Source organism: Somniosus microcephalus, chromosome 13 (assembly GCF_052327205.1).
Source record: "Somniosus microcephalus isolate GS21.2 chromosome 13, FLI_Smic_1.0, whole genome shotgun sequence".
NCBI classification, from domain to species: domain Eukaryota; kingdom Metazoa; phylum Chordata; class Chondrichthyes; order Squaliformes; family Somniosidae; genus Somniosus; species Somniosus microcephalus.
The window spans coordinates 184,749,401-184,777,010 of record NC_140999.1 but is presented as its reverse complement, the minus strand read 5'-3'; the positions used below and the strand labels follow the sequence as shown (position 1 = coordinate 184,777,010).

The 27,610-nt window shown below is 45.8% G+C and overlaps 1 protein-coding gene and 1 long non-coding RNA gene across 2 annotated transcripts in view; one reads left to right on the top strand and one right to left on the bottom strand.

Moving 5' to 3' along the window:
- The first annotated feature begins 213 nt into the window (after positions 1-213).
- On the top strand, positions 214-14,970 carry LOC147108869 (uncharacterized). The gene is made up of 3 exons (XR_015080679.1): positions 214-580; positions 1,925-2,055; positions 14,588-14,970. It is a non-coding gene; the product is annotated as an uncharacterized LOC147108869 (long non-coding RNA).
- LOC147108868 (deoxynucleoside triphosphate triphosphohydrolase SAMHD1-like) overlaps positions 7,424-27,610 on the bottom strand; it is a 53,138-nt gene continuing 32,951 nt past the window's right edge. The window contains exons 10-16 of the mRNA XM_086005790.1: positions 27,084-27,175; positions 26,115-26,230; positions 24,707-24,846; positions 21,769-21,861; positions 17,781-17,885; positions 17,298-17,435; positions 7,424-15,858 (exon numbers count right to left, since the gene is read on the bottom strand). Of these exons, the coding sequence (XP_085861916.1) occupies positions 15,709-15,858; positions 17,298-17,435; positions 17,781-17,885; positions 21,769-21,861; positions 24,707-24,846; positions 26,115-26,230; positions 27,084-27,175 (834 nt within the window). The 3' untranslated portion in view covers positions 7,424-15,708. The remainder of the gene's footprint in view (positions 15,859-17,297; positions 17,436-17,780; positions 17,886-21,768; positions 21,862-24,706; positions 24,847-26,114; positions 26,231-27,083; positions 27,176-27,610) is intronic.

Genomic DNA, 27,610 nt, shown 5'->3' with positions numbered 1-27,610 from the left:
TAGGCCACAGGTTGATGGGAGGAGCCCAGATGGACGCCAGTGCCACCCATGAAGCTCCTGGGAACCCAGTCCTGCGCTACCATGCCGATACCTTCTTTCTGCTGAGGAAAGCATTGGCCGCGTTACCCCCCAGCAAATAAAACTCTCACTTCTTTGATGCCTCATTGGTCAGTTGCCAGACTGCTTTGCTGAGAGGAGATAGGATTTGGTATGTAAAATTTTTAATAAATGTAGCCACACCCGCGGGCGGACCTGTACCCCGTGGTGGAAGCTGGCGGCAGGTTGACTTGCAGGAGGTGGAATAGCTGGGTGACAGCCTCCCTTGTGAAGTCAGAGGCAGTGAGCACGGGACTGCTCTGATATGACAAGGTCTGACCATCTGCAGCTGTTAATGCAGGCGCTGGGATAAAGGACAAGTGTGTACATCATACCAGAGGTGCAATCACCTGACACTCTCGGCCCCCTCGTGAATTGATCTTCCAAATCTAGAAGGGGCCATTTGAACCCCTGAGGGAACTCCCGTCCTGGAAACTTTGTTTGGTGCAAAGGGCAACAGCAGTCGGAAACACTTCTCTTGCAGGTAAAAGGAGTTGGGGATAAAAAATTAAAAACTAAACAGCAGCAGGAAGCAACGGGAACGGCCGCATGCTGGGCATCGTGAAAGTAAAAAGTTTAACAGTCAAACTACTTTGTATCTTAAAGCAACAGGTTTTCCTGGAAGTGTCGTAAAAGGAATGCATTGTCAGGCTTTCCCAGATATAAACAGGATGGCATTGAAGTGTCTGAGGAGAAGGCATTGCTTGTTTTCTGAAATGTAAAGTGCTTGAGTAAGGGAATAAGTGTTAGTGATGACATCACCCATGAATGGTTAATGTTTAGTTTTAGGGTGATAAACATGGGCAGTCGGTATCCGTTAAATACAGAAAGCAATTGGTCAAATGCTAGAAAATGTTGCATCAGGAAGTCTCGTTTAAGGGAAGTGGTTCTGAGGTAAAAAAAATTGCTGACTGTTGATTGTCTGTCTGTTTTCAGAGGATTTGGGAAATAGACAGGTCACTTTGCCATTATCCTTTGATGTAGTCAAAATATGGAGGCAGGTATTCCGATCCCTGCGGGTGGATACACGCTGTGTACTCACCCGTAGGGCCAGCGGAAATGCCGGTTTCAGGCATGCGCTGCGCGTGCGCTGGAAACCGGCATTTCCGATCCGTCAGCAAAGCTCTCGACAGATCCTCCGGCTGCCCGGGAGCAGGGCCTCTGCGGGTGGAGAGTTCCGTTTTTTGGAGTCCCTCCGCCGGCAGAAAACACTTACAATTCTTGCGCCTGGTAAAAGCATAGACGCAAGGCCTGCTTTTACCAGGATAAGAGTTGAAAAAAGTTTTTTTTTTTTTTTTTTTTTTAATTTCCACGGATTCATCATTTAAAAATACTTTAAAGAAAGGTAAGTTTATTTTTAGCCCTGTTAAAAACTTTAATTTTTTCAAAAAATAAAATTTGTTTAAAATACTTAATTTATGTAATTTAAAGTCATTTTAAAAATGTGATTTTTTTTTAAAAATTAAAGTTTTACTATGTTTTAGGGGTGATCTCTATTCATATATTTGACAGGTCTTCCTGTCAAATGTATGAATGGAGATTCCCTTCTCTGATTGGCTCCCCATGGACGCTGCGAACTACCTGCACCTCTGGGCTACGTGGGCCCTGCGCACCGGCAGTTTGGAGAGGCCCAGCAATGGAACTGTGCGCCTCCCGGGAGCCCTCCGGTCCAGGCGCAGGTTTTTCCAGATCGCAGCCCTCCGCCCGCAGGAGGCCTGCGAACGGAATTTCTGGGCCCTTGAAGGTATATAAAGGAATATAGTCTTCAACGGTTTGTCAGAGTGGGCTCGAAAGGTACAGAAACCAAATATTAACTCTGTGTCTACAGTTACAGGCCGATCGCCTTTACCGTGTATCGATAAAGTCTGTTCCGTATACTCCACTACAAAGTCTCGTGCTTACTCGAAACGTGTTGGTGAACCAGAGGAGAAAGGAGGTTGCTTAAGGTAAAATGTGAAGGTAAAATGGCACTAGTCCCTTTTTCTGCCTGTTAACTACCAGTTAAAAGGATTAAAAGCCTTTTCCCGCCTCCAGGAGACAGGACCCGAAGCTGCACATCTTCCCGCCTCCTGGCAAAAGGGCACGGAGGCGGGTTTGCCACCCGCCCCCAATTTCTCCGATTTTACCAGCTGTCCCACCTCCATGCCCACCTCCTCGGGGCTTGGAAAATCCAGCCCTAGGTGTCAGACGTTACACATGAGGACGTTAGCTGTAAGGAAGGTCCCAGGTAGAATAGGAATGAGAGGTGATCCTATTGAAACGTACAAGATACTGAGGGGGCTCGACGAGGTAGATGCAGAGAGGATGTTTCCCCTCGTGGGGAAATACAGAACTCGGGGGCATAGTTTCAGAATAAAGGGTCGCCCTCTTAGAACGGAGATGGAGGAGGAATTTCTTCTCTCCGAGGGTCGTAAATCTGTGGAATTCTCTGCCCCAGAGAGCCGTGGAGGCTGGGTCATTAAATACATTTAAGGTGGAGATAGACAGATTTTTGCAAGGTAAGGGAGTGAAGGGTTATGGGGAGTGGGCAGGGAAGTGGCTTTGAGCCCAAGATCAGCCATGATCTTATTGAATGGCGGAGCAGGCTCGAGGGGCCAAGTGGCCTATTTCTTATGTTCTTATGTTTAACATAACATAGTGGTAATGTTACTGGACTAATAATCCAGAGGCCTGGACTAATTATTCAGGGATGAAGTATTCAAATCCCACCACGGCAGCTGGGGAATTTAAATTCAGTTAATTAAATAAATCTGGAATAAAATGCTAGTATCAGTAATGGTGACCATGAAACTACTGGATTGCTGTAAAAACCCATCTGGTTCACTAATGTCCTTTAGGGAAGGAAATCTGTCGTCCTTACCCGGTCTGGCCTATATGTGACTCCACAACATACAGCAATGTGGTTGACTCTTAACTGCCCTCTGAAATGGTCCAGCGAGACACTCAGTTGTCAAGAAAGTGGCTCAGCACCACCTTCGAGGGCAATTTGGGATGGGCAATAAATGCCGGGTTTCCCAGGAGCGCCCGCATCCCTAGAATGAATTTTAAAAAAAAGTAATGCACCAATGAAAATGCAGATACAAGCTAGCTAATAAGCCGATAAAAAGCCAGCTTCAAAAGTCTAACAACTTGCATTTATATAGTGCCTTCCATGACCTCGGGGCGTCCCAAAGCGCTTTACAGCCAAGGAAGGAGTTTTTTGAAGTATAGTCACTGTTGTATTGTAGGAAATTTAAATTGGAGGTGTTGGGGGAGAGGAGTGATGGGTGAGCGGGAAAGAATACGAGCAGCAGTGTTTTGGGTGGCATCTTTATTGAAGCAATTACGTTATTTCTCTAAACATCATTTCCCTACGGGTTTAATTGAGCTTTAGCGTGACATTATTTTGGGCAGAAACCTTATTTTATCACAGCAGAGAGCTAATTTTGAGAGAGATTCCATACTGGGATGGATTTGCTGAAGTGGGGGCGGTGGCGGGGGAGAACCCTACAATAGGTTTGCGAGAGGCAGAACCGTTACAAGTGCAAATTATATTGCGCACCGATGCGTGTACCTGTCACGGCTCAAGAGTGGTGCTCACACATCTGCTCCATCCTGTTCTCAGTTCCTGCCCAGGTGAAGGAAAGTGCGCAGGGAGCAACCGCTGGAATAGGTAGGAATAGAGGAACAGCACCTCATCTTCTGATCGGGCACTTTACAGCCTTCCGGCCTCAATCTGCTCAATAACTTTAGGTCATAACCACTGCTCCCATTTTTTTTTGGCCAGCAGGAGTTAGTAATGGTGCCTCCTTTAAGATGCTCCTTAAAACCAACCGCTTTGACCAAGCTTTTGGTCACCTGCCCTAATTTCTCCTTATGTGGCTCGGTGTCAAATCTTGTTTAACAACGCTCCTGCGCAGCGCCTTGGGACGTTTTACGATGTTAAAGACGCTATATAAATACAAGTTGTCGTTGTTGGTTCTGCTGTAATCATTTACGCCTCTTTTGTTTCTTTACTTGTCCCATTAACATCCCCTTTTGCCTCGCACTATCAAACTTTTGACATTTTATCAATCCTGCCTTCCGCCCGATCACAGACCTTCCCTTTGTTCTTTAATCCGCCCCTCATCCCTGGCTCTGGACTTGCTTATAAACTGTTAACCTGATGAAAGGTCACCGACCTGAAACGTTAGCTCTGTTTTTCTCTCCCCAAACGCTGCCTGACCTGCTAAGTGTTTCCAGCATTTTGTGTTTATTTTAGGAATTTAGGGGGAATAATTGAGTCCCGCCCCCTTTGGAGCACTAACTTCGCTGAAGTTTATCGGTAGCGCCCCAAGAGGGAAGCAGGGCGCTACTGCAAGCACCCCGCCTCCCTCTTGGGGCGCTGCAAGGAAATACCGCGGCGCTACGTGCCGCAGCGCCATGTCGCGCCGCGCTATTGCAGGCCTTCCTCCCCTTCTTAAAGGGGAGGGGCTATGCGCAGCTGGACCCCGGGGCCCAGCGGGATCGGAGTGCCGGCAAAAGAGCCCGGCACTGAAGAGAAGTGCCGGACTCATGGAGCGCAGCCGGCACTCCGCGGCGGGGGGGTGGGGGCGGCTGTTCAGGAGGCCAGGGACGGCAGTGGAGGCAGGTGCTGGCAGGCGGCCAGCAACAAAAATGGAAGCTCGGCCCCTCGCCTTTAAATAGCGCCGCCCTGGCCGCGGTAGGGCCCCCCCCCAATACCCCGGACATAGCATCTGGCAGTAGTCAGGGGGCGCTACTGAAGATCGCGTCCGGGGCGCTGCGCACGGCGATGACGTCATCGCTCGTGGGGCGCTAACGGTTCCCGCCGCCAACCTCCCGCTGAATTTCGCAGGAGGCATTGGTGGCGCCGTGCCCGAGCGTTAGTTGCTTTGCGCCCCATTAGCGCCCTCTTAGGGAGCTAACGGGAGGCGCAAAGCAACCGAATTTTCCCCCTTGGTTTGCTAACTTGACATGTGTGTATTAAATGATATGGAGTAAGTTTCAAGTGTAGAGTGGTTGCAACTGGTCATAAATATACAAGTTAAACAGCAAGATTGAGGATTTTTCAGTCAAGATTATTGAAAATGATCGCAAAACTGGATTCCAAAAGTGATGCTCTCGCAGTGAAAATCTGTTTTAGACACTGCACTGACTCATCTCAAATTGACAAATGATTATTCCCCCCCCACATTAAAAATATGAATTTTTTTTTTAGTGTTCTAAAATTAAGCAGAAAACTGCATTTTGATATAAAATTTTTAAACGGTCAAGAATGACTCGACCTCCCTAGGAATACTCATGTTAGCATGTACTAGACATAGTGCTATTTTGAAGGCCCAGGCGTGGGTGCAATTTAAACATGTTGACTACACCCCTGACGAGAGTTGGATGTTGGGACATATTTGCAGCTTAAGTTGGGACCAGCCGATGGCCTGTTGAATGTTCGATGTAACTACGTCACAGTCATATTGGGAGTTGCTGCACTGTGGGAGGCGGTGTCTTTCAGAGATGTTAAACCGAGGCCCCGACTGCCCTCTGAGGTGGCTGTCAAAGATCCCCACAGCCATGTTTAAAGTGCAGGGGGCTTATCCCGGTGTCCTGGCCACTATTTATGCCTCAACCAATATTGTTAAAACAGATTATTGATTAATTTATCTCACTGTTGTTCTGAGAAATCTGCCCCAAAAAAATCTGCAGGCAAACTCAGTCTCGTGTTGCCTTCTCGTCTTGCAGATCTACAAAGAAACAAGCGGCCGTAACATCGCCCGTCTCCACCCCTGCCGCAGCTCAACTGCTGCTGAAGCCCCCATCTGTGCCTTTGTTATCTCTAGACTTGACTATTCCAACGCACTCCTGGTCAGACTCGCATCTTCCCCCCTCCGCAAACTTGAGCTTATCCAAAACTCGGCTGCCTGTATCCAAACTCACACCAAGTCCCGTTCACCCATCACCCCTGTGCTCGCTGACCTACACTGGCTCCTGCTCCAGCAACAGCTGAGTTTTAAATGCTCATTCATGTTTTCAAATCCCTCCATGGCCTCGCCCCCTCCCTATATCTGCAACCTCCTCCAGCCCTACAACCCTCCGAGATCACTGCGCTCCTCCAATTTCTGGCCCCTTCCACATCCCTGATTTTAATCGTTCCACCATTGATGGCCGTGCCTTCATCTGCCTAGACCCTAAGCTCTAGAATTCCCTCCCTAGACCTCTCCACCTCCTTTAAGACACTCCTTAAAATCTCTCATCTAATATCTCTTTGTGGCTCAATGTCAAATTTTGTTTGATAATTGTCCTGTGAAGCGCTTTGGGACGTTTTACTACGTTAAAGGCGCTATATAAAGCCACAGCTGGTAAGGTATGAGATGGCCAGTGATCTTGGGACCACCGCTGTCCAATAGTGCACTCGGAGCTCCTATGCCCTCTTCCAACACTACTTTTCCTTTCCCTTAGGCTAGATGATGAACTACACTAGGTACAGAGCAATTCAAGCTCCAACATCAGGACAAAATAAAGAACACTGCTACCTTTCCACCCTGGAACCAAAGTTCAAATCTAGCCCCAATGATTAGAAGACTCTTCCATCAGCACTCCCTGAAGGTTCAATTGGCAAAGGCAATGGACCTTGCTCTCTGAATTGGCTGCTGTGATCTCCTATGGAGCCGTGAATCCACTCAGCTGCGATGTGTTTTGGAATATCCTGAGGAAGTGAAAAGTGTTAGGTAAAAATGCAAGTCTTTTATACAGACCAAGAGGTCCCCCAGGTTCACGTCGAGTTGAGTGATCTCAGCCACAATGGCAGGAAGGACAATGCAATGGCTGATTTAGATCGGGTGGGGTGGGGGCAAATCACCAGAGATCTCCTTCCTGATCGTCAATCAGTGACATCTCCTAGACAACAGCTTTCAGGTCAGGACAGGATAAAACTAAGCTGGGACAAGGATTGCCAACTGAGTGGATGTATTCCTGGAGATTTCATTACATGACCTCCAGCTTCCAACCACCTCGCTCCTACGCGCCCACCATTGGTCGCCTGACACGTCCAACCTCGCGGTGCCCCGTCTTCCCACAGCCAATTGGAAAAAGGGAAGACTCCTCGTTACCCGATTGGCTGATTCTTGACCGTCAGTCTAACAGCCTTTTGCCCACCTCCAATATTTTTATAATTAAAACAGAAGTGTTCAAAGAAAATGAAAAAACACAATTTTTTTTCAATGCCCCCAGCTATTTTAAAAATGCACATATATTTACATAACAAGCAGTAGTTAAAAAAAAGGAACTAACCTTTATATAATTAGATTACAGGTTTCCAAAATGGAAAGTCCCATAATTAATCAGACAGCCACCATTTATAAGAACATTATTTATTAACCAATTGCATACCTTCCAACACACAAAACATGCCGTGTATATAATTCCACAAAAGCTGACCAAAATGTCGGAACAGCATAAAAAGGTTATATAATAAAAGGCACAGTGTAGGTAACTGCATAGATGGGAATCCCTGACCGCAGCAATGTATTGCCGCTTTCAATTCACATCACACAACCTACAGGAATCCTGCTAGAAATGAATCATCAAGACACATCTGCAATTACCCTCTCCCCAAGCTACTGGGCATTAAGTAACCATTAATCACTTATAACTGGATTCTAATTAAAATGAGGAAGGGGGTGGTCAGGATGGATGGAGGTACATTTCTTGAGCAGAATTAGAAGGGTATAATACCCTCCCCATCTACATTATATAGAAGTGTCAGGGGAGCAGCACTCCCAAGACCCGTGATATCCACGTGCTATTCTCCCCAATGTAACGTTTCTCGCTGTTGCCGCTTCAACTCAAGCCCAGAGATCCACAACCCCCACAGTCATTAAGGAGGGAATCCAGCTCGGTGCGCTTACCTTGAACTAGAGGGCCACCAGAAGATTGGGTCTCTGGAATTTAGATAATTAAACAGTAAACTCTTGTTTAAACAGCACTTAAATCATCCAGAATACTTTAATAACTGGCAAAATAGATAACCGGTAATCTTGCCGAATCCATCCAGCACTCGTTTTGCCGAGTCAGAGTCTCCCGCGGTGACTGAGTTAGTCAGTGGTTTCTATTTTTGTTTGTGTTAAAAATTGCCTTGGTAGGTATACCTCTGTTATCCAGAATTTTTGATCAACCGGCACCATCCCGGTCCCATTAGGTGCCGGATACAAAAGAGTTTACTGTATTAACAAAGACCACCACACGTTTTCAGTTGATGGCCTTTCTTCAAGGTAAAGCTGGCTTTAGAGGGACATGATCGGAAACGGTTAGGAGACTATTAGCTAAACAAGAGTCAACTTATGATTAAAACATTCAAAGGGTTTAAAATAATCTAAAATTTCAACAAAAAAAGTTGGTGGATTTGCCGGTATGATTTTTAATTAAGTCAATGTTTACCCAAAAAGGGCACCCTGCTTCCTGCACGGACAGCTAGACTCAACTCAAGATAGCATTGCCAAACAGAAAACGGTCTATAGTTTCTTCACTCGCTGCAGTAAATATTTTCTTCAGACTAGATACTGATTAATGATGACCAAACGACAACTAACATACGCTGTGGTGTAGACCCGAAGACTGCTTGCTCAATTGCAGATGACCCTGCTCCAGTATCAAGCTAGTCGATGAACACAATCATTGCACAATCACAGATCAAAGCCACCAATAAGACAGACATGTACAGGACTGCAGAATAACTTTGAAAATTGTCGAGAGAGGCAGATTACAGGTATTTCACAATTATACTCAAACAAGATCAAGGTTTTTACTTCTTGGGGGGGGGGGGGGGGGTGCGGTTGATGATGAAAGAGAAAAACGAAACATTTTTGTCTGAAGAGTGTTAGAACTTGTATCAAACTTTGGTTACACCGCACTTGGAGCACTGTGCAAAGTTCTGGTCTCTATTATAAAAAGGATAGAGGCACTGGGGAAGATGCAACAAGATTTACAAGGAGGATACCAGAACTAAAAGGTTATACTTACCAGGAAAGGGCGAGGCTCTTTTCACTAGAAAGGAGAAGGCGGAGTCGTGCCCTAATAAGTCTTCAAAATGATGAAAGGGTTTGATCGGGTAGACGTAGAGAAGATAGTTTCCACTTGTGTGGGGGGAGACCAGAACTAGAGGCCATCAATATAAGAAGTCACTAATAAGTCCAACAGGTGATTCAGGAGAAATGTCTTTACCCAGAAAGCGGTGAGAATGTGGAACTCGCTATTACAAGGAGTGGTTGAGGCAAATAGCACAGATGCATTTCATGGCAAGCTCGATGAGCATATGAGAAAGGAATAGAAGGATATGCTGATAGGGTTACATGAAGAGGGGTGGCAGAAGGCTCATGTGCAGCATAAATGACAGCATAGACAAGTTGGGCTGAAGGCCTGTTTCTGTGCTGTAGGCTTGACGTAATTCTATAGACATATCTGCACAGGAAGTCATTCCAGCCCATGCAGCTGGCTGCACTGGAACCATCTACTCTAGTCCCATTTTCCGGTTGTTTCCAAGTACCCTTCAATATTTTTCTTAAGGCCGGCATAGAACAGTTGGGACGAATGGCCTGTTTCTGTGCTGTACATTCTATGCAATATGACCTCCCCACTCCCAGAATGGATCTCCCCAGATGATCAGAACCAACGAGAGATGAAATTTCACAGCAGGTTCAGAAAACAAGAGCCTCAAGGCTTCAGAGTTAGGCTGGGACTGGAAATTATCACTGGCTTTGGATAAAAAAGGATCTTGTATAAATACATTGAGCAGCATAGGGAGGCTGCCACCTGTTGCAATGCATGTAAAGTGCTTTAAGGTCTTCGGTTTCTCTCACACTTTTCCAGTAAGTTCTTGGATACAAGAGTCAAAGGCTCCACAGGTTTGAAATCACTCCACAGACCTGTAAACCTTGTTTTATTCCTCAATAAAACACGCACACACTAAAAGCCTCCTTCACTATTAACTAGAGCTTAGGTCTGGACTCTAGATACCACTCACTCAGCACTGCTGCCGTTGGATTCTCTCTCACTACCATCAGCCCAAGACATGACCAAAGTCCTCGTGTGTTATACCTGGGACACTGCCACGGGCTGGTGTGTGTATGTGTAGTTTGCCTCACACCAGTCCTCAGCGAGTGTGCTCTTTATACTAAAAGTAGTGAGCACGGCCAGATTGTTTGGCCTTTACTGCAAGGGGTTTGGAGTATAAAAGCAGGGAAGTCCTGCTACAACTGTACAGGGTATTGGTGAGACCACACCTGGAGTACTGCGTACAGTTTTGGTCTCCTTATTTAAGGAAAGATATACTTGCATTGGAGGCAGTTCAGAGAAGGTTCACAAGGTTGATTCCTGAGATGAGGGGGTTGACTTATGAAGAAAGGTTGAGCCTATACTCATTGGAGTTTAGAAGAATGAGAGATGATCTTATTGAAACATATGATATACTGAGGGGGCTCGACGAGGTAGATGCAGAGAGGATGTTTCCCCTCGTGAGGAAATCTAGAACTCGGGGGCATAGTTTCAGAATAAAGGGTCTCCCTTTTAGAACTGAGATGAGGAGGAATTTCTTCTCTCCGAGGGTCATAAATCTGTGGAATTCTCTGCCCCAGAGAGCCATGGAGGCTGGGTCATTAAATACATTTAAGGTGGAGATAGACAGATTTTTGCAAGATAAGGGAGTGAAGGGTTATGGGGAGCGGGCAGGGAAGTGGCTTTGAGCCCAAGATCAGCCATGATCTTATTGAATGGCGGAGCAGGCTCGAGGGGCCAAGTGGCCTATTCCTGCTCCTATTTCTTATGTTCACAATAGTTAAGGTTACGTACTTTAGAGTGTGGTGATCTCTCCTATGGAAGGGGTGTGACTGCAATTCTGCACACAGCGTGTCAGGTTTCAGGTGATCTTGCAACAAGTTCCGTAACATGATTGGCATAACTGGAAACAGAATTTTCAGGAGTTGAAAGGGATTGTCCATCTTTATTGCTCATCTTTGCCCGGGTTAATAAATCACACCAAAACTTTTCACCGCTGATTGTCTGTGTCCCTCATCATACTTTAAAAAAATATATATACTTAAGGCTGCATTTATTGCCAATCCTTTGTTGTCCTGAGAAGTTAGTTTGTGGGCCTTCCCAGGGGCATGCGTGAGGAATTTGGGGGCAGGAATGAGAACTGAGTCATGGTTACTGTCACATGGGACACTCACCACCCATCCCCCCCCACCCCCCCCCCCCCAAAAAAAGCCTGCGGTGAGAAATTTAAAACGGCTCCTTGGCCAGACTCCAGATAAAAGGTGTTTCCCGACCCGAGCATAGCTTGCCAGTGAACTAAATCATTCCCTGTCGGTCACAATTTCAATGGCACCGCCGCCGCCGCCTCCTTCTTGTTCACCAAAAAATGGCCAGATCCGATGCGCAACATTTAAATGCAAGACACCGATCACAGTATAAATTGGTCGAGTGTTGAGGTCACCCTGAGATAATAGCAGAGTAAAAGAATGGAGAAGTTAGGAGGAAAGAGAAAAAAAAAAGTTTAGGCAAGAGAGATTTGTTAGGACATGGAATGCCCTCTCAGAAAGAGCGATGGAAACAGAAATCATAATAGCATTAACGGTGGATAAAGATTTGAAACAGAAGAATTTTAAAAGGGTATAAAAAAACTGTACCAAAAACAGTACCAAATGGATAGCTCTTGGAGGGAGCCCGCAAAGATCAGACAGGCCAAACGGCCTCCCTTTGAACAATAAAGTTCTGATTTATTTATTTTTATTAAGTCTAATGACTTCTGCATAGAATAGGATAGGCTTTATTTTCAATGTTTTCCCTTTATTGCTGTACAATTCAACAGGCTACACTATACAGAATTGCAAAGTGGCTATTTTAATCCCTAGTTTATAAAATACCTGATCAAAACAGAATGGGTCCCAGTGGTTATAAGTTTGGGGATTTCACCATGTAAAGACATGATCAGCTAACAAATATTCTACAGCCTTTAACCCCGGTCTCCAAACAGAACAAGGAACACAAACCAAAATGTAATAAACCCGTGAATTAAACTGTATAAATAAAAAAAACCGAACCATTAAAAACCAGCTCGCTCCAGTGAAGACATTTTAAAAACACGGGCTGATGGCATCATGTGATCCAAAGTCTAGTGTCAGGAAAGTTGGGTCACTTTTGTTAGCCTGGTATCCAATAAAATGAAGCAAAAAGAATAATGATTCAGCACACGAGACTGGATAAACACAGCACTCAGCCCTCCATTTGGGGGGGGGGGGGGGGGGAGGGAGAGGGAGAGAAGAGACAATGACAAGCACCACCTTTCTGGCATTATATATATGCATCATATACGACCCCTGAATATATTCTAATAATATAATTTATGTACAGAAAGTAAATGAAGCTGTTATAGCCAGAGCTCCGTCCCAAACACAACCCCCCCCCCCCCCGGCCCAAACCCAATGATCTCGTGCCAAGGGTAGCCATGCCATCCTTTCCTGGACCTCTACGAGCAATGCCCAGTTTCAACTGGTTTTCAAAATTTCTTGCTCGCCCTGTGTGAAAGCACCTTACTTCCATTCAACAACTTGCATTTATAGAGTGCCTTTAAAGCCCTCCATACCACTGTTCATTAATTTGTACAAAGCTAGATCCAGGTTGGATGTCAGGAGGAGGTTCTTTTCCCAGAGAATAGTGGACCTCGGGAACAGGCTGCCGACTCGTGTGGGGGGACGCGGACTCGCTGAATTCCTTCAAGCGAGAGCTGGACCTGTTTCTGGCTGGGGCGGAGAGCACCTCTTACAGAAGGTAGGTCCTGCAGGAAATTCAGGGCCAGTGAGCTCCTGGACCAGTTTCGATCGTCTAGGTGGGTCGGAGAGGAATTTCCCAGATTTTTTATTCCCAAATTAGCCTGGGTATTTTTTTTTTTTTAATGTTTACCTCTCAGGAGATCACATGGCTCCGGGTGGGGTGGAGTGTATATGTTGTGATACACAAGGTATCGCAATTGTCTGGGACAGACTCAGTGGATCAGAGGGTCTTAACCTGTCCATCATTGCTCGTAATTCGTATTAGCATACTAATATGGGAGTCACTGACTGCATGGTGCCTTTGGACAGTACAGATTAGAGATGGAGTTACCCCTTGGTCTAAGTTCCAAAGCATTTGCTCATTAGGCAACAGATGTATGTCAAAGAGTCTCATCAATTGGACTGGTATGGTCTACATGTCTGGTCTGCTGTCATTAGACTGCACAGAATATGCTACTCTGGTCAGTCAGATCACTTTCTCCCTTCTCCCAATTGGAAGCATGTTTCACCAAAGCAAAAGAGATTTTCAACAATTATTTGGGGGGAGATGGGCTGGGGAGAAATTCTAGGGGACTATCATGCAAGCTCCTTGGGAACATCCAACAGGAACACCAGGTCCACAGGAGACAGGTCAGTGTGTTAACCAACCCTTTGCCCTAATTGCATAAATTTCACACAAAAGCCAACAATTTGCTATTCCTAGTAGTTGCGAAGTTATTGGATTCTGTTGCCACTAGTATTATTTGCAACTTATTAAAATTCCCATCATTACGTGTATACATAGCTAGAATTAAAGAATAAGGAGCACAAGAAAAGAGGCGGCACCATTTTGCTGAAGACAGTTCCAGTGTGCGCAGATACAAGTACACTGTACTGAGAACACAGCACTGTACAAAGGGTTGAAGTTAAAATACATTCTTCCCCTTTACTCCCAGTCAGTAAATACCTCAGGCTTTTGGGGTATCAAAATATTGGTTGTTCCCTGAAAATTTTTGGTTTCTAGTTACATTGTCTACTTTCAATGTCCATGGGGATAAGGTCCTTCTGATCAGATGTATCTACTACATCAAAAATCTCCACATTTGGTGCTTGAATAAAGATTTTTATGGGATATGATCTTCTATTGCAGGGCTAGGATAGATAAACTGGGGGGTGGGTGGGGAAGGGCAATTGAGGATTCCGAATACTCAACTAGAACGCCGCGTTCCTACTCAGGTCTCCAAAAGAAGGTTTTGGGATGCTTCTCTACACTAATTTGAAATTCTCTAACAATAAGCCTCGTTGGGCTACAATGAAGCCTGGAAACGTTAGTCTAGTTTCAACACACAGAAGTCACCTCTGGGATGGTTGAACATTAAGTGACAAGAAAATATGGGAGAGGAGAAAGAGGAGTTTTGCAGGGTTTTTTTGACAAGTTTTAGTGATCTTAATTTTACAAAAGTCTTGATTTAACTCACTTACCTTTCAACCCTACATGTAGGGTTATGCGTTCAACATAAGGTATGTGTGTTCAGTCCATTGGCTCCTGCAAAACCAGCTGCTCTCATCTTAGACATATTTAAAAAACCCTGAGTACGCTTAATCAGGAATCACTGTAAACATTAGGCGCTCCCACCTGTAGAGTCCAGAAGAAATTCCAGACAAAGCTAATTGTAACCTCTAATCCCTGACAAAGATTATTTGGTCAAACCTAGATTCTCATCTGCCCCGACTCATCCCAGTGGTACAAGATCGAAATGCTCAAATACGACCCCAATCTGGGCAGTGGCAAGACTCGCCAGAATAATGCAGCACCGACCAACCCTGGATTAGCTTCGATGCTAAGACCAGGATCTCCATCATTGGGCCACGTACTGACCAGTGAACATCCGCAGCAATGACCACATATCGGACACGAAGCAATTGCATGAGGAACCTCAACCACAATCAGCCTCGCTGTGCAGGAAGAGGCACCATTACCAGTTTGACCCAGTTTACCTGAGGATCCAGTTGACTAAAACAGAGCATTCATTTTGTATTAATAAATATACTTCAAACTGTATGCTGAAGAGATATAATAAACGTATTAAGCAGTCAAGATGTCTATAGCACCAGCCATACTCCCTCACCAAGCAATAAAATATATAGTTATGAGCAGGCATGTCGAACACGTTTCTGCCCATATGTTCCATGATTTAAAGGCAGCTATCTTTAATGACCAAACCGCTCCTTACGATCGGTACACATTTCTGTGGCAATGTGCCATTAGGCCATATAACCATTAGCAGAATTGCTCACTGATGGGAAACAGTCAACTCCCCTGCCTCCACGGTGCGGCATTCCGGCTTGGAAATGGAAACCTCATTTCCCCATCCTGTCGCTACTTGGCCAGGAAGTAACCAAAGAAATAACGATCAGAACTGGGCGGGGAAAAAAAAAGCTTCGATCTTAGGAGCGAGTCCCATCCCTGGCCCTTCGGCAACGTTCCCGTGGAAGCCAGTCGATGACACGTTAAGCAATATGGAAAAAAAAGAGATTTCCATTGTTTGAGGTTGGATGCCCGCTGCAGTGGGCAAGCAATCGTTCAACGAGGCACTGGTTTTATGAAACCAAACGTTTCTTCTCAACTCACCGGCTTTGAAGCCATTTAGATTTAGATTCATTTGCATGAAGATTACTTTTCTTCATTTAAAATGAGAAAACAACCGGAGCCGTCTACAGTTTTAAAAACACCAAAAGGGAAAGGACTGAGGCGACTAAGATATCCCGCGTGAATGTAACTCCATTCCTGGAATATAACAAGCCTCCCGGGATTCACAGGAAAAACCCACTCTCTCTACTTGAAAAGCTTCATCTTGGGCCTGTGACTATTGGCGTGGCGATAGAACTGGAGCTCAGCTTTGGGATCAGAGTCGTCGCTGTCACTGTCGCTGTCATTCCAATCGGGCTTGAGTGGCGTCAGCTCCGGAGCGACGATATCACCATCCTGCAAGTAAGTATGAAAGTGGAACTATTAACAACTGCTTTTCGGGAAGGGAGAATAATTGTCATTTTGTTTAAACTTCACATCTCTTAAAATGTCTTTATAAAATAATCTTGCATGTGTAAGTGATCCAGCCACCCAACTTGAGCACAAAAATCTAAGCTGGCACCTTGCACTGTCGCAGATGCCATCTTTCGGATGAGACGTTAAACCTCTCAGACGTCTGCTCTCTCAGGTGGACGTAAAAGATCCCGCGGCACTATTTCGAAGAGGAGCAGGGGAGTTCTCCCCAGTGTCCTGGCCAGTATTTATCCCTCAATCAATATCACTAAAAAAATCAGATTATCTGGTCGTTATCACACTGCAGTTTGTGGGAACTTGCTGTGCTCAAATTGGCTGCCGCGTTTCCTACATTACAACAGTGACTGCACTTCAAAAAACAGTACTTTATTGGCTGTAAAGCACTTTTGAGACATCTTGAGGTTGTGAAAGGCGCTATATAAATGCAAGTCTTTCTTTTCCAGTGCTACTTTGCAACTGACCGAGCTGCGTGGAACCAGTCACTGACTCATTACTTATTTTTTTGGCCACCCACTCATGGCATAAAGGTCCTGGCCCTTCACTGAGCATGGCTGTGACCAGGAGCTCTCAGTGTACAGAAGCACCGACTGCCATGCACTTTGTTCCCACACACTTCAAGAATTCCCCTTGAAATGAAATTGGGTGAATTGAACAATTCAGTGACAGGTAGGGAAGATTCCCACTAAGCAGAATTGGAAATTCATTCATAAAGAACAAACTTGCATTTATATAGCACCTTTCACAAACAGCACTGAGATAATGACCAGATAATCTGTTTTAGTGATGCTGATTGAGGGATAAATATTGGCCCCAGGACACCGGGGAGAACTCCCCTACTCTTCTTCGAAATAGTGCCGTGGGATCTTTGTGTCCAGCCAAGAGGGCAGACGGTAATGTTCCCTTTAAGCTGCGCAGCTGTCTGGGGCTCCCGCGCAGCCGGCGCACCGGCTTTTAAATAGAAGAAACCGCGCACGCGTGGGAACTTGGATGGGCCGCGCAACCCGTTAAAGGGGCCGCGCACCCAAAACAAAAATTAAAGGGAACATTGGCAGACGGGGCCTCGGTTTAACATCCCATCTGAAAGACTGCAGAGTACTCTGGAATACTGCACTGGGAGTGTCAGCCCAGGTCATGTGCTCGAGTCTCTGGAGTGGGACCTGAACCCACGACGTTCTCAGAGGTTACCACTGAGCCAGGGCTGACACAGGAAGCGTTGCATTATGGTGAGCAAATAGAGGACAAACCCATGACAAGACAATGTCTACAACAGTGAGGCCCAATAGTAATAACCCAGGTATGCAACATGACCACAGAATGAAATCAGAAACTACAACATTCCAGTCTGGTCTCCACCTCCCTACCCTGGGTTTCGTGAAGTTCCTGTTGATGCACCATTGGACAAAGTGCTTCCGGGCCGCTTCCACACTCCGCTCGTCGGTCTTCTTGCAGTACACTTGGATCAGCTGCTCTGTAAACCTCTCCGGTAGCAGCTGGGACACCTAGGTGGGCACAGGAGAGAGGAAGTTGATATCCACATGTATTAACAGTAATCTGACGAGGATGAAATTTCTGGTACAATGGAGCAAGCAACAGCACTACATTACAGTGAGTTAAGGGCTGGATCCAGGGCTCTGTTAACTTTCTGATCTGCGGAGACACCCAACACCTCAAGAGGCTGAGGAGTAAATCAAGAGCAAGAACAATCTCCAGACCGCTGCCCCATAGCAGCACTGGGAGTCGGTCACACCCCTGCCCTCAGTTGGTGCACAGCTGGTGAGAGTTGAGATTTATAAAGCCATATTAGAAGCAGGATTTGTTGCGTCTTCAGGTGTTGGTGAAGTTACCTGGTCTTTACGGATTTTGATTGCCTGGTTGGGGTTGTTCTTGCAGTAGAACCGGACCTTGTTAATGGGATTTTGTCCCTCCATCCCGTAGTCCATCTGAACAACCTACAAAAGCAGAAACGATGTTGAAATCTTCTAAATATTTTAATCTGGAAAATTGCTGGTGCGGTTTCACGTTGCTTCGCAAAAGGAAAGCAAAACTTGTATTAATACAGTGCCTTTCAGGATGTCCCAAAGTGTTTTACAGCCAATGAAGTACTTTTGAAGCGTAGTCACTGTTGTAATGTAGGAAACGCAGCAGCCAAATTGCACTAACAACAATGTGGTAAGGACCAGATAATCTGTTTCTGTGATGTTGGTTGAGGGATAAATACTGGCCAGGAAATCAGGGAGCATAGTAGACTCATGACTACGGTCAGAACATGTGGAGTCGGGGGACAAGTAGCAGAATGGACAGCAAGCTGGCTAGAAAATAGAACAGTGAGAGTAGGGGTTTAAAGGTAGTTATTCAGACTGGCTAAAAGGTGGGAAGTGTTGTTCCACAGGGATTGGTGCTGGAACCACTGATGTTAATCGTTTACATAAACGATTTTTGTACGTAACTCTTCGTTGGGCCCCCAAAGAGATGTCACATATACCTTTACGTGTACTGGCCAATTGAAATCAATCATATGAAGAGGAATTTAAGTCCGATCCCATTCCAAATGAAACAATCACAACTCGCCATCAATGCAAGGCGAAGTGGGAGAAAGAAATCTTCACAGATTCCACTTAAATTCATTTGTGAATTTTCGTAGATCAGCATCATCTGGTATAATATTTTCGCAAAATACTTCAATGGGATCGTTAAGAGAAATGCACGACGACACGATTGGTCACATGATGCCCTATGACCCAACTGCGTCACATGGCAAATCTTCTTTTATAGAAATAAATTCAATCTTCAACCCACCCTGATTAAATCGGAACTCAGCTGGGGCAAAAGGAAAAATACTGGGCTTGGCCGCAGTGCCTCTGGGTTAAGGAAGGGGAATGGGAGGAAAATTGCCGCTCTTGATCGCTATCCAGTGACATCTATTGGAAGTGTGGATATATGGGCATCAGGCAATCAGTGCTCAATGTCGAGGCTCACACACGGGCTCCTCTCCTTGGTCACCGTACCGGGGCACCAGACCCCAGCAAACAGTCAGCACCCTGGCACCATTTCGAAGAGGAGCAGGGGGAGTTTTCGCGGCGTCCTGGCCACTATTTATCCCTCAACCAGCACTAAGCAACAGATTATCTGGTCATTTATCTCACAGCTGTTTGTGGGAGCTTGCTGTGCGCAAATTGGCGGTTGCGTTTTCCCACATTACAACAGCGACTACACTTCTAAAGCGCTTTGGGTCATCCTACGGTTGTGAAAGGCGCTATATAAATGCAAGTTTCCCCCCCCAACCCTGCAGACACTGCAAATGGTTTTCAGAACAAACTGCTCCTGGCTGGTGATGTTCAACAAACAGCAGCTCAAAACAAAATGAAAATTAGCAATTTTCTTTTGTAAAAAAAAAAGGCATTTATGCTCAGAATAAACTTGGAAAGTATTCATCGCACTGTCCTCCTCAGCCATATGTTCCCAGTTCACACCCAATCTGCCACTGCTTCCAGCTGAATGAATCGTCACAGGTGGTGAGCCTGTGGAATTCTCTACCACAGAAGGCTGTGGAGGCCGAGTCACTGAATATATTTAAGAAGGAGAGATAGATTTCTAGACACAAAAGCCATCATGGGGTATGGGCAGAGAGCGGGAATATGGTATTGAGATAGCGGATCAGCCATGATCGTGTTGAATGGCAGAGCAGGCTCGAAGGGCCTACTCCTGCTCCTATTTCTCTATGTTTCTAAAATACAAAATGGATACTTCTCCAACATAGAATGCATCTACATACTCTACAGAAATCAAGTTACATCAGGTCGACAGCACAGAAACAGGCCATTCAGCCCAACTGGCCTATGCCGGTGTTTATGCTCCACACGAGCCTCCTCCCTCCCCTCTTCATCTCACCCCATCAACATACCCTTCTATTCCCCTCTCCCTCATGTGCTTATCCAGCTTCCATTTAAATGCATCTATGCTATTCACCTCAACTACTCCTTGTGGTCGCGCGTTCTGCATTTTAACCACTTCTTGGGAAAAGAAGTTTCTCCTGAATTCCCTATCGGATTTATTAGTGACTATCCTATATTCATGGCCCCTAGTTTTTGAATCCCCCCCTACAAGTGGAAACATCTTCTCGATGTCTACCCTATTGAACCTCTTCATACTTTTAAAGACCTCTATCAGGTCACCTCTCAGCCTTCTCTTTACTAGAGAAAAGAGCCCCGGCCTCTTCGGTCTTTCCTGATAGGTTCTAACCTCTCACAACAATGCAGTACAACAATCTCTTGAATCAACCCCACCTCCCCCCGCCATCTTTTACCAGGTTTTTCCAAATGGCCAACCTATTCCAAACTCTCAACATTGCTGTGTGCCAGACAGAGTGATAAGACAACTGATGCCCAGAGACTATTCAGTGTAAAAACATTAGTAAGAAAAAAAAGAGGACAACATTGGAAAGGAAGGTAGACTAAAGGAAACGCTCAGGTGGTGATTCAAATGAATACAATTTGATAAGACTTCTTTCAGAAAATAACATTTTGAGATGCAGAATTGGAGACATGTCATGTGGGGAGTGTAGCGTGCTTGGAAGGAAAATGACGACTTTGGACCCATGGTTCCCAAAGCGCTCCACAACTGAGTTTTCCTTGTGTCATGTCTGGGTCTGTTGCAAACGCAATGAGAGAGATTGATTGCTGTAATTAGTCAACAACTCCATTATCGTGGTGTCAGGCGACTCCCAGGATGGTAGAAGGCGAACTAGATGGGCCTTGGTCTTTTTTCCATCTAGCAATTCCTATAATAAGGAACATATCTGAGGAAGGATGTTCTTGCCATGGAGGGAGTGCAGCGAAGATTCACCAGACTGATACCTGGGACGGCAGGAATGACGTATGAGGAGAGATTGGGTCAATTGGGCTTATATTCGCTGGAGTTTAGAAGAATGAGAGGGGATCTCATTGAAACTTATAAAATTCTAACAGGACTAGATGCAGGAAGGATGTTCCCGATGGCAGGGGAGTCCAGAACCAGGGGTCACAGTCTAAGGATAAGGGGTAAGCCATTTAGGACAGAGATGAGGAGGAATTTCTTCACCCAGAGACTGGCGAACCTGTGGAATTCTCTACCACACAAGGCAGTAGAGGCCAATTCATTAAATATATTCAAGAAGGAGTTAGATATATTTCTTAAGGCTAAAGGGATCAAGGGATATGGGGAGAAAGCAGGGACAGGGTACTGAATTTGGATGATCAGCCATGATCTCATTAAATGGCGGAGCAGGCTCGAGGGGCCGAATGGCCTACTCCTGCTCCTATCTTCTATGTTTCTATAAAGTCTGCACTTTTCTTATAGTTACAACTGCAGCAGCCCTGCACTGCAGCTGTGCGTGTGTGTGCTGGTCTTACTTTGGACTGCACTGAAACAGTGATTTTAAGGTTCAACAGTACACTGGGTATTTTAAAGACAGAACAGGATGAATTGAGTCAAATCGCACAAGTGGCACTTCTGTCCGACTTGAGCCAGGCGGGCGAATGCTGGCTGGTTATTCAGCTACGCTACACCTCACAAACAAGCTAAACCTCTCCTCAGCCAATGCCCACGTACACAAGTCACCCAGCAGAGATCAATGAGCCAGAACACGAGCGGATTTTCACCCTCTCTAGCTCAGATACACAGAAGTTAATCACAGTGCTTCAGTTGCTGCCTGGGCTATAATCAGCTGATTCAGTAGAGACCAGGATTTGAACCATAATCTTCTGGGCTGGACCCACTGTGTAGAATCAGTGCCCTTATACAGTAGGCAATTGAGGGGAGAACGCTCTTACACATCCTTAACCAGCCATTACTTACATTTACTATGAAATCTTCTGGAGCGAGTTGGGCATCCAAAGGTGTCGATGGGATAGCTGCAGCCACTTGATCAGCCAGCTCGTTGAACTGCTCCTAAAACAAAAAAGCATATTGCGGCGGGTTTGGATTTATACAAAAATAAACTCATTTTACAACAAAAGATCCACCACAATGTATTGACATTGGGAAAAAATCTGTAAAAGTCACGTTGCAAAAGTTTTTCCAGGGCTTCCCCAACAGCTCAGCAAATTCACCCAGCTATATTTCAAAATCATGAGGGGTCTGGACAGATTACAGGAAACTTTGTGCTATCCGGCACTGACGGGACCGAGCTGTTGCCGTCCCATCAAAACTGCCGGACAAACCAGCGCTAATGTTGAAACATAGAGATTTTGAGCTCCGTATCTGGCAACAAACCCTGTTGCTTAGCAACAGCTTCTAAACAGTCAGCCGTACCTTGCAAGTGTCTCTGTAGCTTAGCAACAGCTTCAGCGAGACCTTGCAGAGCCTGACTGGTGAAAAAAAAGCAACAAGAAAAAAAACCTAACAAAACGGCTCCTGATTTTTTGCCAGTGGCTCGAGCATTCCGGACAGTTAACCTCCGGATAAACCAAAGTTTCCTGTAGATAGAGAGAGAAACTGTTCCACATTGGCGGAAGGGTCGAGAACCGATTTAAGGTGATTGGCAAAAGAACCAAAGGCGACATGAGGGAAAACTTTCTTACCCAGCGAGTGGTTAGGGTCTGGAATGCACTGCCTGAGGGTGGTGGAGGCAGATTCAATCGTGGCTTTCAGAAGGGAATTGGAGAAGTACCCGAAGGGAAAAAAATTGCAGGGCTACGGGGAAAGGGCGGGGGAGTGGGACTAGCTGAAGTGCTCTTGCAGAGAGTTGGCACGGGCTCGACAGGCCGAATGACCTCCTTCTGTGCTGTAACCATTCTATGATTCTTTGATTCTATGAACAACTTACATAGCGCCTTTAATGCAGTAAAACATCTCAAGGCGCTATATAAATGCAAGTTGTTGTTATACAGCTCAGGATCAGACAAAAATTGACACCGAGCCACATAAGGAGATATTAGGGCAGGTGGCCAAAAACATGGTCAATGAGGTAGGTTTTAAGAATTGTCCTAAAGGAGGGGTAGAGAGGCAGAGAGGTTTATGGAGGGATTTCTGGAGCCTACGGCCCAGGCAGCTGAAGGCACAGCCACCAATGGAGGGGCGAAGGAAATCGGGGATGCTCAAGAGGCTAGAATTGGAGGAGGCCAGAGATCTCGGAGGGTTGTAGGGCTGGAGGAGGTTACAGAGATAGGGAGGAGTGAGGCCACGAAGGGATTTGAACACAAGGATGAGAATTTTAAAATTTGAGGCATTGCTGGAAAGGGAGCCAATGTAGGTCAGCGAGCACGGGGGTGATGGGTGAACGGGACTTGGCGTGATTTCGGATACAGATGTTTGAAAAAGGAAACAAGAATTTACTGGTTGTGGCGGGAAGGGGGGAAATGAGGAGCAAACAGAAGGATGGAGCTGCAGAATTAACACAGAATAGGAATCGAGCAACAGAACTGCAGACAAGTTGGGAGTTAATAATAAGTACAGCTCATGAGGCCAGCAAGGAGAGTTTTGGAGAAATCAAGCTGGAAGGTGAGAAAGGCGTGGACGAGGGTTTAGCAGCACTGGGAATGAGGGAGGAACGTTAGCAGCCAATGTTCCAAAGATGGAAGTAGGTGGTCGTGGTGCGCAGTTTCTGGCAGCAGCCAAGCAGGGTTTCTTCAGTCTTGCTGATGTTGAGCTGGAGAGAAAGTTCTGGCTTATGCACAACTTGATGTCTGAAAAGCATTTGGACAGCACAGTCACAGTCATGGAGACAAGGGGAGAGAGGTAAAGTTGGGCATCATCAGGAAGCATGTGGAAACTGGCCCCATGTTTATGGGTAACGTCACCAAGGTGCACCCCAGAGGTGACTAGATCACAGAATCACAGAATCACAGAAACCCCACAGTGCAGATAGAGGCCATTTCGGCCCATCGAGCCTGCACCGGCACATATCCCACCCAATCCCCGTAACCCCTACACCAACACATATCCCACCCTATCCCTGTAACCCCACGTATTTAATCCCCCTAACACTAAGGGTCAATTTATCATAGCCAATCAACCTAACCCGCACATCTTTGGACTGTGGGAGGAAACCGGAGCACCCGGAGAAAACCCACGCAAACACGGGGAGAATGTGCAAACTCCACACAGACAGTCGCCCGAGGCCGGATTCGAACCCGGGTCGCTGGCGCTGTGAGGCAACAGTGCTAACCACTATGCCACCGTGCTGCCTAGATATCTGAAAGCAACACAACTGCCCACCTCTTTGCACAAACTAGTATTGGCATGGAGCTGGGAGGGTACAACGGTAAATACTCTCCCAACATGACTTCACTACAAAGAAAGTGGAAGAATCTCCTGCACATTGGAAACTGAAACCGAGCGATCTTTTCTCTGGAAAAGACTAAGAGGAAATCTGATAGTGCTCTTTAAAATGATGAAGGGATTCGATAGGGTGGATGTAGAGAAACTATTTCCAATTGCGGATCAGTCCAGGACAAGGGGACATAAAGTATGAGATCGTCACAAACAGATTAAATAAAGAATTTAAGAGAACGTTCCTTACATAGAGAGAGTGATGAGAAGGTGGAACTTGCTGCCATATGGAGTGGTTGAAGCCGGTAGCACTAATACATTTAAAGGGGATGCTTGACGCATACATGAGGGAGAAGGGAATGGAGGGATACGGGGGGGGGGTGGGGGGGGGGGGGCGTCAGGGCGGGAGACGTAATAAGAGTGGGATCAGACCAGTGTGGAGTACAAACACTGACATAGACTAGTTGGGCCGAATGACCAGTCTCTACGCTGTAGATGCTACGTACTTCTACGTAATACTTACCCGTTGAATTGTTGTCTCTGCTTCAGGCTGAGTCTGCCCAATCCATTTGTACAGCTTGCGACAAATGATATTGTTCAGGATTTCCCGGGCTTCTTGCAGTTCAGGTTTAGACGAATACAGGATCTGTTGAAATATATCGTCTGGAAAAACAACAATCCAAGCTCCAGTCAACTAAAAATATTGTCTCTTCTTCCCATCATGGGGAACGGTAGCACAGTGGTTATGTTACTGGACTAGCAACCCAGCAGCCTGGACTAATGATCTGGAGACATTAGTTCAAATCCCACCACGACAACTGGGGAATTTAAATTCAGTTAATTAAATAAATCTGGAATAAAAAAGCCAGTATCAGTAATGGTGACCATATAACTACCGGATTGTTGTAAAAACTACCGGATTGTTGTAAAAACCACCGGATTGTTGTAAAAACCCATCTGGTTCACCAGTGTCCTTCAGGGAAGGAAATCTGGCCTATATTTAACTCCAGAATACAGCAATGTGGTTTACTCTGAGGTGGCCCAGCAAGCCACTCAGTTGTATAAGGCGGCTCACCACCACCTTCTCAAGGGCAATTAGTGATGGGCAATAAATGCTGGCCTTGCCGGTGATGCCCACATCCAAGAGTGAATTAAAAAAAGTAACATTTATATCCAAAAAAAAAGCATAGACTTTCTTAATAATGCAGTCTTTGGGAGTCAAAGAAAAAATGTAGAATGCTTGCAGTTCAGGGTTTCTCTCTTTCCCTCCGTTTTGCTGCAGCCAGATTTCCCAAAAGGATTGATTTCCACAGAAATAATTGCAGAGGGAAAAAAAAAGTGGTTAGGCCTCAAGCTGGAGTATTATGTCCATTTCTGGGCACCACACTTTAGGATGGAAGTCAAGACCTTGGAGAGGGTGCAGAGGAGATTTACCAGAATTATACCAGAGATGAGGGACATCAGTTATGTGGAGCGACCAGAGAAGTTTGTTCTCCTTAGAGCAGAGAAGGTTAAGGGGGGATTTAATAGAGGTCTTCAAAATTGTGAAGGTTTTTGATAGAGTAAATAAGGAGAACTGTTTCCACTGGCAGGAGGGTCAGTAACCAGAGGACACAGATTTAAGATAATTGGTAAAAGAACCAGCGGGGAGATGAGGAGAATTTATTTTATGCAGCGAGTTGTTGTGATCTGGAATGCGCTGCCTGAAAGGGCGGTGGAAGCAGATTCAATAGTAACTTTCAAAAGGGAATTGGATAAATACTTGAAAAATGTCCAGAGCTATGGAAAAAGAGCAGGGCAGTGGGACTGACTGGATAGCTTTCAGAGACCCAGCACAGGCACAATGGGCCGAATGACCTCCTTCCGTGCGGTAAGATTCCAGGATTCGAAGAACAGCTTTAGACCTGACTGAACCACACAACAATGCTCACCTGTGAGTTTGGTATAAGCCACCATGTCATCGATTGCTGTGGAGATTGTATAAAGCTTCCCATCTGCACCGCTTATCTCGATGTGCTGATCGGCTATCACCAGTGCTTCAGTGATCCTGATGGATTAAACATTTTCAGAAATGCGTCAGCAACGTTTTCCAAACAAGAGAACTTTTAAATTGTTTGCACAGGATTCCAATGGCTCAGTGGGTAAATTCACCGCCACGTGGGGTCAGACTGAGGCCCAGGATCGATCGCTGGTCCGTACCGAGTTTGCACAGCTGATCGGACACAGTGACAACGGTCTGCCATTGACCTCAGCATCGTTAGGGTTAAGGAAGGGGACGACTACCAGAAGCTAGTATCAGTAATGGTGACCAAGAAACTACTGGATTGTCATAAAAACTCATCTGGTTCACTAATGTCCTTTAGGGAAGGAAATCTCCCGTCCTTACCTGGTCTGGCCTCTATGTGACTCCCGATCCACAGTAATGCTCTCTGAAGTGGCCCAGCAAGCCACAGTTGTACAAGGCAGCTCACCACCACTTTCTCATGGGCAATTAGGGATGGGCAATAAATGCTGGCCATGGCAGCGACGCCCACATCCCGTGACTGAATTTTTTAAAATAGAAAACATAAGCAGCCAGGGTTCCCACTCTTGACCAACAACCAAATGGCTGCTGCTACAAAGTAAACATGTCACCAACAAGCAAGGACCAGGTGGGTTTGACTTTGATGACATTGGGGGGAGGGGGGGGGTCCGATCGGCTGCCGCACTCACCGCCTTGGGAACACATTTGGGTTTAAGACGCCAGAGGACTATTGAAAGCGAGGACTTGTATGTCAGCACGAGTCAGTACTTTCAGTAGAAAAGAAGAACATTTGAGATGGGGTGAGAGGAAAAAAAAGAGAAAATACGTAACAGAAACAGGTCCCAGAGGGGCACGGCTTCACTGCAGCAACACTCACATGCTCTCGATGATGTTGCTCACTCTATGCTGATAGGCTCTGCGATGCAAAGTGTTGCGTGTGTGAAACATGTTGTACAGGTCACCCACCTCCTGCAAGGAAAAACGGAAAACTGGAATGCACCCTCGTTCATCATCAGAAACAAAGTCCTTGGACAGACAGACACCCTAGAGCAGGACTTAGCAACGAGTAATTCAGTTAAAATGTCAGTGGGCCATTGAAGGATACCAGATCGTGGGCTTATTTGCTGATCACAAGATAATTACAGGGGTGGAAGCCATTCGGCACCCCCCCCCCCCCCACATCGCAAAATCCAATTGCTCCTTCAATGATTCCAGGGTTTTCACCGGCACTAGTCTATCCAAGAGTTCATTCCACGTGTTGACTAATAAGAACCTCCTGACATCAGTCCTAAATTGGCCTTTTACTAGTTTGAATTTGTGGCCCCTTGCCCTACTCTTGTAATTTAATTATAAAGTAATTTTCTGCATTTACAGGAAACTTTCGATTTACCGGCACCTAAATAA